The following is a 10,269-nucleotide window of genomic DNA, read 5'->3' on the forward strand; positions in this document are numbered from 1 at the left end:
ATGTTCTCTTAGATAATTTTTGGAATGTTCAAATCAAACAGCCAAGCATGAGGTTAGGCCATGAAAAATTAATTAGAGGCCTAGAACAAGAGTTTGATAGTTTTAATTTTAATTTCCATTAAAGCCAACATCATATTCATTCTCTTGAACACAACTTTTAAGGCCTTTTTAGAGACCATGAGTCATTACTTAGCAAGTTCACCAAAATGAACCAAGAACTTCAAACTCTTAGAATGCAGCAAAAGGTAAGTGACACCTTGAAAAGAGAATTGAAAATAGGTTTAGAAACTGATCAACATAAGAATAAAGAAAGAGAGGTTATTGAACCCATAGAACAAGAGACTAATGAGCCTATAGAAGATAAAGAGATTAAGATTGAGTTCTTAGAAGAAGATATTGAAATGAAGCAACATGAAAATAAGGAGCAACATCAGCATCTGAGTGATAAAGAAAAACAAGAAAGATATGAAGGTTTTCTTAGGAATTTATCTTTAGACTTAATAGTAGATGATATCCTATTAGAAGAAATTTCAAAAGCAAAATTAAGGATAACGCCACCAAATATGCAAAATAAGATCATGAGCAAAGCATCATAGTCCATAAAAAATTACAATTACAATTACAATGTGCTTTGTATCAGCCCATCTTTGATCCAAAACCAGGAATGAATATTATTACAAAGATGTATTCACCATATTTTTGTGATAATACAAAGAGTTGTATTTGTATACCAGAGGTTAGCATATAGTTGTAACCAGGATTAACATGAGAGATTTTAGACCATGACATTTTAGTTATGAGCATCAGAAAAAGCATAATCTAGTAGAAGTTACCTCAGTCTTACTATTAGAGTTTGATAAAATATTCATTAACCATATTTCTCAACTAGAATCATTTCCTGAAAAGCTTATAAGAGTAGCAGAAGATTATCTAGAGCAGTGGAAAGAAATTTCCATAAGTTTTATTAGTAGTCCTCCAGATTGGTATGTACATATGCATAAGAAGAAAATTAGGCATATAGCCATGATTAATGAAGAGTCTTTTAGACTACCCTCTATCTTCCCATACAGGTGGACTCATTCATACAAATATATTCTAAGATTTCGAGGGATCCAAATGCTAGCCTTAGATGAGTTTGAAGATTTTAGGTAAGAAGAAGAAGAAATGTATATTTACAGTAAGACAAAAATTAGTCATCATCCCTACTGGAAGCCTCAAAATTTCAAAGGAGAAACAACATATACGTATTACAAGGTAAAAGAAGATAGAGAAAGAGATGCAGAGCTAGTAGAAGGCGATGAACAGTACTGGAACAATTTGACAGAAGAAGAGCTGCATAATATCGACAACATGATGCAAGCATAAAGAGCTGGCGGTAAATTAGCAAAAGAAATTAGTACAAGTTGAATAGCATCATGCAAAATAATGTATTTTAATCAGACAGAAATGTCGACATCATTGTGGATCCTGCTACAATAATGAAATAATAGCATAAGAGCAAATAAAGAAAAGAGCTTGACCCATTATAGACCTTTTATACAAAAAATGTCATTTTGATTAAGAATGAGTATAGTAATAAGTCTATTTTTTTATTAAGACTCCCTAATAAAAAAAGGGTAATGGGACATCAATATTGTAATTATAAACATTATTATTATAATTCAATCACATCTAAGTTTAAAAATCTATTGTTGCACTGTAATAGAACGTCTTTAATATAACTACTAACTTTGTTAGAATAATAACGTCATCATTATGTAATTACCTATAACTTTACCGTATTATCGTTCGAATTAAATGGAATTGATACCATTTTTTTAAGTAAAGGTACTATATAATCCTCTTTTCATAGACCATTATTTGCTGAAAAATCCTGACAACATAACTTGAGTTGGACTCGTGTTGTTTGAAGAATAATTAGCTAGAATCAATGATTTTAATTCATAAAGGTCCAGTACGTGTTAAAGTATTAAACAGTTCAAATGGTTAATATAATCATCAACAATTATGTCAAAATTTATAATATTTGATCAGAATAATTGGTTCCTTTACCATTAAATAACGTAAAAATCTTATAACAATCCAACTATTCTATTAATTTAGTTCATGGGTCTACCATGTCGCTCTTTCATGATTGTTTGTAAGGCAAGAATCAAATATTAGGATGATCTTAAAGGGCAGATATATAAATTGAATCCTGGCCTTGGCTTTGGTTAGTTCGTACTTCTGACCTAATATGAAGTCCAGCTTTGGTCAGTTCATACTACTGACTAATATGAAGTCCAGCTTTTTTTAGTTTAGTATTTATTGTTTAGTTATACTGAGAAGATGATGAAGTAACTTTGACAAAACAACAAAAGAAAAAAAGAAAGACGATGAATGATATGATGCACGCATGCTTTGAAAATAATTATGTAGAGAAGGCAAATATGGTTGTTGACAAATAAAAATATTATTTTTATCACACTTTCCATACATGTAATATTTGAGTGCTCGCTACTTTTGATTTTGTCTAATGATATTTTGACAAATCTTTTATTGTCTTAAAAAAATAATGAACATGTTATTAGTGTTTTTTAGCCTTAAAAGATAAGAACCCATGACATTTTTTTATTATGTCAAATCAAAAAGTGAGTACATAGAGTACTCAATAATGAGTATCTAAGTATTATCATTTCCATACCATATTTGTGTCACTTATTTAATAGAAATATGACCCACATGTGTTGATGAGCTTTACCTCTATTGACAAATTAGCTAAGGTAGAGCTGCTCATGCCTTGAGTTGTTTGACACGATAGTCCATCCTAAAATATTGTTTTTTGTTTTTTTTTCTACATTCGAATATTTTGGACATCTTAGCCTTTGTCTCCCCTTCTTAATGTGTAATTTTTTTTAGAAGAAACTAGGTTCACATATGTTGATGCACAAAATCAGTGAGGACTTTGGTATAACAGAAAGTGTTAAGTTTGTGACCTTCACTAGATTGCTCCGGTCACTAGTATGGATAAGTATGTAAATGGATAGAGATAGGGAAGCAAACACAAGATGTACATGGTTCACCCAGATTGACTACGTCCACGGAGTAGAGGAGTTCTCATTAATTGTGAAGGGTTTACACAAGTACATAGGTTCAAGCTCTCCTTTAGTGAGTACAAGTGAATGATTTAGTACAAATGACATTAGGAAATATTGTGAGAGAATGATCTCTATTTATAGAAGAGAGTTTCTAGTTTCATTTTGACATTGACATGTGTCGTGTTGTGATTGGCTTCTGATGTTGACATGTGTCGCACTATGATTGGCTTCTGATGTCGACACGTGTCGCGCTGTGATTGGCCTCCTGGTTGGAGGGAAACTCTTCTGGGTCCTTGACGGTATAACGTTGATCAATGCTCAGTAGTTTCGGGATTTGTCAAGTATGGTACAAACAACATCCTTTTTTTTGCTACTCCATTGATTAAAATCCTATTCATTTTCAATTTTTGATCAAGGTCGTTGGATATTAATAACATCATTAATTATTTGAATAATAAAAACATCATTAATTATTTGAATAATAAAATATTTTTATTTTAAATATATTCCTTTAGTGTTAAAAATGTTACAATTAGTATATTTATACTTATGACTAAATTTTTTATCATATATTTTTATTTTTAGTTTGTACCTATTTTTAATTTGTACCAATTTTTTTTTCATTTTTAATTAGTACCCATATATTAGTTTCTTTTTGTGCCCATATTTTTTAAAGTTTTATTTGTGTTTGTACCCATGTGTATACCGTCACGTGACATTGTATATTTAATCAATGATAGAAAAATTACATATGGTATATTTATGTTTTATGCCTAAACTTTGTATCATATATTTATATTTTTAGTTTGTACCCACTTTTAATTTGCAACATTTTTTTAAAATTTGTAGTATTTTCTTTTTAGTTTTATTTTGTACCCATGTATTAATTTCTTTTAGCACCTATATTTTAAAAAAATTCATTTGTACTCATAATTTTTTAATCTTTTATCTGTACCCTAATTTATTTATAATGTACCCATTCTTCTTTATTAATGTACCACTTTGTTATATGTGAAATGTACCAATTTTTTTTAACACTATGGATACATTCTTTTGCCATTTATTATTTCTTATTTTTACATAGTTTTAATCCATTTATTCAATCAAAATGTTTGAATTTTTTTATTGTAACCGTTTCTAATAGTATTATAATGAGGGATTTTAAATTTATAGGATTATAAATATCATAAAATATCAAACAATTAATGTCAAAACTATAAAACTATAAATATTAATTGTAATATAATGAGGTGTACAAAGTCAAGGGACTTTGATCAGACTTTGAATATCATTAAGGTTTTAGTCAAAGAATGTTAAGAATTACGGACCGCATCTAAAGTATCTTTTTTTTTTTAATTTCTAATCATCTGTCTTCTTTGTTTTATAGCTTGTTTTGCAGGGTTCATAACTTCTCTACATGCACGTAAGTTGATAATATATTTATACTGTATAGGACGTTGGATCCAGTTTACCCATACGACCAAAAATTTTAGGCATGACATTTTTGTTTATTGCGTGAAAATTGTGCTAGATCTATTGTTAATTTCCACTATTTCCCAACACATTATCTATTGCAAAAGTCATCATCTGTATTTTTTAATCACCCACTCAGATTCTGTAGCTTGTTTGTTGAAGTGAATTATTGCATTAAGAATAAAGATTGCATATATATGTATATGTGATATGAATAGTGCTATTACACCCAAAACCCTAACTCCAATTTATAAACAAGCCCAACTCCCGAAGGTACAACCCTAATTAAAGTAAACCTTAAGAGCCATTAGTTTATGAGGGCCTGAAAACACTCCCCACCCAGCTTTTTTTGCCCCCACTTTAGAAAAAAGCAAAAGCAGGAATAAAAAAAGATATTACTAAACAACTGAAACTAGAAAATGGAAAGAAAAACATACAATATGCAAAGTTTCTCAACCCCATCCTCTATAAAAAAATTTAAAGGTCTTAGACTTGAGCTTCTTCGACCTCATCCGAGAAAGCAAACAGTACTCATAAAGCTTTAGCTAACAAAGTCTTGTTTGGGTGTATATACAGGGAAATATACGAAAGTGAGAGCGAGAGAGAGAGACAGAGAGAGAGGAAAACAAAGAGAAATTCTTTTTTGGTTTCCTTGCGTGATCTTTTGATCAAAGGAGCAAGCGCATGAACTGAAGAAGTGTTTTTGGGAGTGGTCTTAAGAGCAACAAATGATGGCCGGAAACCCCAACTGGTGGAGCAGCATGCATCCACCATCTCTCTACCCTTCAGAATATGTGCAGCTTGGATCTTCTAGTTCACTCCCTCTGAATTCTTTGCCTGACTATAACCTAGAGCCTCCACAATCCTGGAACCAGTTACTCTTGTACCCCTCTCTCTCTCTCTAGATTGATCTTTGACACAGTATTGTGTTATGAACTGAAATTTTGAATGTTTTCATCTTTTTTCAGGGGTGGATTGTCCAGCCAGGAAGATAGCTTTGGTACCCTGAGTCATAATTTTCAACCTAAAAGTAGGTTGAAATATTGGGAGGAGGACCAAATCTTGATTCCACAGTATCCATGGGCTCCTCTTCCTCCTCATGGTGTTGATAATATTATAAAGCAAGAGGTTAGTTCCCAGAACAGCATTAACTTATTGGGCAGTACTCGTCATGGAGACGAAGAATTTCAGCCGCAGGCACCTAGCAGCAGCAGGCCTGTTTGGTCCCCAGTTCAAATCATGCCAGTTTCATCCCCTAGGTCTTGTGTCACTAGTTCAAGTAATACTAATAATATATTGGACTTCTCCTATAACAAAACTGACAATAAGAGGAACCAACATGCAGATCACTCATCTGAGGTAATTAAGGGAGAATTATATCCCTTCCTATATATATATATATATATGGTTTTCTTCAAGTTTTGTCTTGATGTTCGTTAAATTATGTTTCTATTATATATCGGTTTTCTATTTTTCTACTTTTAATTTATATTTTCCATATGCATGTTGTTTGTACTAGTGTAATAGCACTGCCACTGGTGGGATTATCAAGAAGGCCAGGGTTCAACAATCGCCAAGCCAACCACCTCTCAAGGTAGCAAAAAAAATCTCTCTTCTTTTTAATTAGTAGTTGTAGTTTTCTTTGGGATAATTTTTGTTCACCACCATTTAGTGTGGTGTATGCTTACCACCCTATTAATTACCGTTAGATGAGTTTGAATTTCGAGATTCGTGTAGTGGATAAGCATAAATCTCAAAATTCAAACTCATCTAACGATGATAAATAGGGTGGTGAACATACACTACTCTAAATGGTGGTGAGCAAAAATGCACCCGTTTTCTTTGAGCATTTATTAAGTGAAATTAAGTAAATCTCTTGTGGTTAGTTTGGTGACCAATATATATGATCGATCCATCATCAAAATAAACAAGTGCTAAATTAACTATCTTCTAACATGACTTTTCTTATAAATCTACTGTAAACCAGGTCAGGAAGGAGAAGCTAGGTGATAGGATAACAGCTCTTCACCAACTAGTTTCCCCATTTGGGAAGGTGAATACTAGGAATTTCATATTTGTTGAGGTTTTTTTATTTGATTTGTTTCCTTTTTCCATGATAAAATCCAACGAAAATATTTATTTTTTATTTTCCAAAAACTCAGATCAAAGCGCAGTTCTTTTACTTCTTTATTCGTATTTTATTTCACTTGGATTCTCTCTTTAACATTTAAGAGGACCAGAGAGAGATGACTTATAAAGGGTTTGCTGTGGTATGTGCATGTTTGTTTCTCTTTTGCAGACTGACACTGCTTCAGTCCTGTTAGAAGTCATTGGGTATATCGGATTCCTTCAGGGTCAAATTCAGGTGATGTTTCTATCAAGACTATACACACACACACACACACACATTATATACACTCTACTCTGCTAGCAACTCAGAATCAGTGAGAGCATGCACTTAATGTTTCAATAATTCATGCTTTTTCTTACCTTCTTTAGTTATATGGATTATGGAGGTCATGAACTTTATTTCTTTTTCCCTTCCCTTTGTTGCAGGCCCTCAGCTCCCCTTACTTGGGCAGTGCCTCAAAAAACATGAGGAACCAACAGTCTGTAAGTACCTATATCCCATTTCCCAATGCATAACCAGTTTAGTGCATTTTTCACCATTCTAAATCGGTGGTGAGTGCCACTACTGTATAGATCATTGTTAGATGTGTGTGTGATTTAATCTATCTACTACAAAATTTCAGAATTTAACTTTATCAAATGACAATACGGTGGTGAGCAAAAATATTTCCTAACAATTTGTTCCAACTCTCTCTTTCACTCTCCATCTCTCCCTCTCACACATATTCATACTTTCAGAAACTAAGCATGTGGACTAGCTAACTTAATTAATTAATTATTATGTGTCTTAATGAATTAAAATAATATAATTGATGAAGGAGAATTTAATTACTTTAGGTTACAAGGAGAAAGGAATTGTGCATTTCCCGAAGACCCTGGTCGGGTAGGCTTTATTGGATCCATTACACCATCAAAATCAAGGAGGGGAGGCTTTGAATATATAAATTAAAGCATCTAACAAATTAATTATTTTATTAATGATAAAGAAAAGCACTCAAGGAACAAGCTAGGTTCTCAACTTTACAAAAACTTTTGTAGTATTAATTTAAAGTAAATTGAAAACATAATATGCTTTTGGATCATAAACTATAGTCACTATACCTAACTAGAATTTGGAATCAAAAGTTGAATTGATGATATAGAAATTGACATTAAAATTACTGGTCATATGGTGATACCCTCTTTTTGTCTCTTTTGCCCTTTTAGCTGTTGGGTGACAACTGCCTGAAAAGCAAAGGCGCTCCTAACCAGGTGCATATTGTGAATTTGATTGATTTTTTTTTTATTTTTTTTATTTTATGATAATTACAGGAATCACAAGATCATAAGGCAAAGGATCTGGGAAGTAAGGGGTTGTGCTTGGTTCCTGTGTCATGCACTCAGCATCTTGGGAGTGACAATGGAACTGATTATTGGGCTCCTGCTTATGGAAATGGGTTTTAATTAACCCCAAGTGCACGCTTTTTACTGTAGGATAGGATGAGATAACATTATGAGCAGTCAATCTGTTGCAATTTAAATTAAGGTTGATTGGCCATGATGTTATGCATCTAAATTAGATTTGTGTACTATTGCTAGCTTTATATTGTACTCAATTACTAATTAAATAAAAACTCAATGTAGTAGTAGTAGTATTCTTGTAGGAAGAAGTACTCCATATGCATCTCTCTTTATCTCTCTCTTTTGATGTATAGCTTCATAAAGATCTTGCAAGCTTAATTATTCTAAGGATTGAAAAACTATTAATTTGGACTAGAGACATAAAATATATCAAGCTAAATTGAATAAAATGAACATTTTTTATTTAATAAGTGCGTGCTAATATTTGTCGATGATCATTTGGTTTAGTGCATGGCCTCCACTTTGTTGAAGGTCGAAGGTCCTGGGTTGAAATATTTTGAACAACAGTTGTTGATAAACAAAAAGAAAGGGAATGATATTTATTTTTTGAACTAATAATTAATTCAAGTTGCAGCTCGAGAGATCATACTTAGTTGAATTCTTTACTTCGCAAGAATGACAACCAATATTAACACTAGGATTTTGATGATAAGGAAATAAATTAGGCTATATATTGAAGTGGCTGGACATTATTGAAATAGTCATGATGATATAATGTTGATGACATACTCCACAGAATTCTTTTCTTCGGTTTTTTATGCATGTTTCGTTTCCAAAATTTTCATAAATGCTTATTATATAATGGAAACTTCAATCATGCGTTCATGTTGTATGCATCAAACGAATTCGCCATCAGGGTGCCGGTCTTAGAATTTGGGGGTCTTAGGCAAACCTTCGAAGCGAGGCCCTAAAGTTCTTTGACCCCCGATTCTTTGTAACTTGATATGTATAAAAAAAGAATTCACTAAATACATAAAAAATAAATAAAAATAAAAAATAAAAAATAAAACTATTTCTACATCAAATATCATTAAAAGTTAATATCAAAAGAAGATAGATATACAAACATTACTCATATATTACACTTCTCACATTTTTAGGCACAAATGTACTAAATGTTTGTAGTCAAGAGTCTAAGATTGAGAGTGAAAAATAATAAAACTTGATTGACAAATATAATAATTCAACAATGCTAATGTTTCTCTTGTGTTTTTTCTAAAATCAACATCACACTAATGAATCTAATATTAAAATAATCCATTAAATAATAAATTATTAAAAAGTAAAATATACATTTAAAGTTAATTTTGATTACCTTGTGAAAGTTGATTTAAACATTCGATAAAAATTGAGAGATTGGGAAGTAGAAAGAAAAAAAAGATTGCAAAGGGACTTGATTTTTATAACTTTATATGCAATTGGACAGATGGATTTGGAGTAAATTTGAAAAACAAGAAAAAACTAGTGACTAAAAAGGCAACTCCATGGTTAGAACTCAACACCCAAAGAAAAAGGAAGCTGAACATTCCACTACACCAACAAATGAATTATGTGTTGTGTGATTGTGTAAATCCTAGATTAGATTTGATTCTAGTTACCCTTTCCTATTGTATCTTGTATTCCTTGGGGAAGAAAGAATATCTTCTCTCCTTTTACTACTATAAATAAAGGCACAATGTAGGAAGGATAACAACACACACATTCCCATACAATTCTATAAACACATCTTTCTCACTCTCTTCTCCTTGCTGCCGGCCACCATAACCTTGTCAAATAAAATAGACCACAACACATTATCAGCACGCTCCTACCGCTGCGCTTAGGAATCTGACGTTAGAGAATTTTTCTGCATCAAACCATGTTTGTACCATATTTAGGGCCTTCGTATTTAGACCTCGTGTAAATACTCAGGGGACTCAAATGTAATTATGTAATAAATGAAGGGGCAAATATGGAATAAGTGAGGAGCCCTTATTCTATAAAAGGACTCCTCACTCTCCTCATCAGGGGAGGTCAAGTTTAGGCCATGGGGAGAGAGAAAATAGGCTAGAGAGCACACTGCCTCTAGCCTCCTTGTATATTCACCATTCAGAGTGAAACAATATCAACATCAGTGTGGACGTAGCCTAAACATTGGGGTGAACCACGATACATCTTGTGTTCTTTACTTTCTTGCAGATTCACGGTC

The 10,269-nt window shown here is 32.3% G+C and overlaps 1 protein-coding gene across 4 annotated transcripts; it reads left to right on the plus strand.

Moving 5' to 3' along the window:
- The first annotated feature begins 4,970 nt into the window (after positions 1 to 4,970).
- On the plus strand, positions 4,971 to 8,329 carry LOC126634442 (transcription factor bHLH68-like). 4 transcript variants are annotated; one of them, XM_050304962.1, is made up of 8 exons: positions 4,973 to 5,424; positions 5,519 to 5,909; positions 6,070 to 6,144; positions 6,538 to 6,603; positions 6,850 to 6,915; positions 7,107 to 7,163; positions 7,887 to 7,931; positions 7,992 to 8,329. In XM_050304962.1, exons 1-8 carry the CDS (start codon positions 5,279 to 5,281, stop codon positions 8,121 to 8,123), a joined length of 978 nt encoding a protein of 325 aa, XP_050160919.1. In that variant the 5' UTR covers positions 4,973 to 5,278; the 3' UTR covers positions 8,124 to 8,329. The 4 variants fall into 4 exon arrangements, with proteins under 4 accessions (XP_050160921.1, XP_050160919.1, XP_050160918.1 ...); XM_050304961.1 differs by having other exon boundaries at positions 4,977 to 5,433; XM_050304964.1 differs by lacking the exon at positions 6,538 to 6,603 and having other exon boundaries at positions 4,971 to 5,433.
- Positions 8,330 to 10,269: the final 1,940 nt, after the last annotated feature.

The sequence above is a fragment of the Malus sylvestris genome, chromosome 9, assembly GCF_916048215.2.
Source record: "Malus sylvestris chromosome 9, drMalSylv7.2, whole genome shotgun sequence".
Taxonomy (NCBI): Eukaryota; Viridiplantae; Streptophyta; class Magnoliopsida; order Rosales; family Rosaceae; genus Malus; species Malus sylvestris.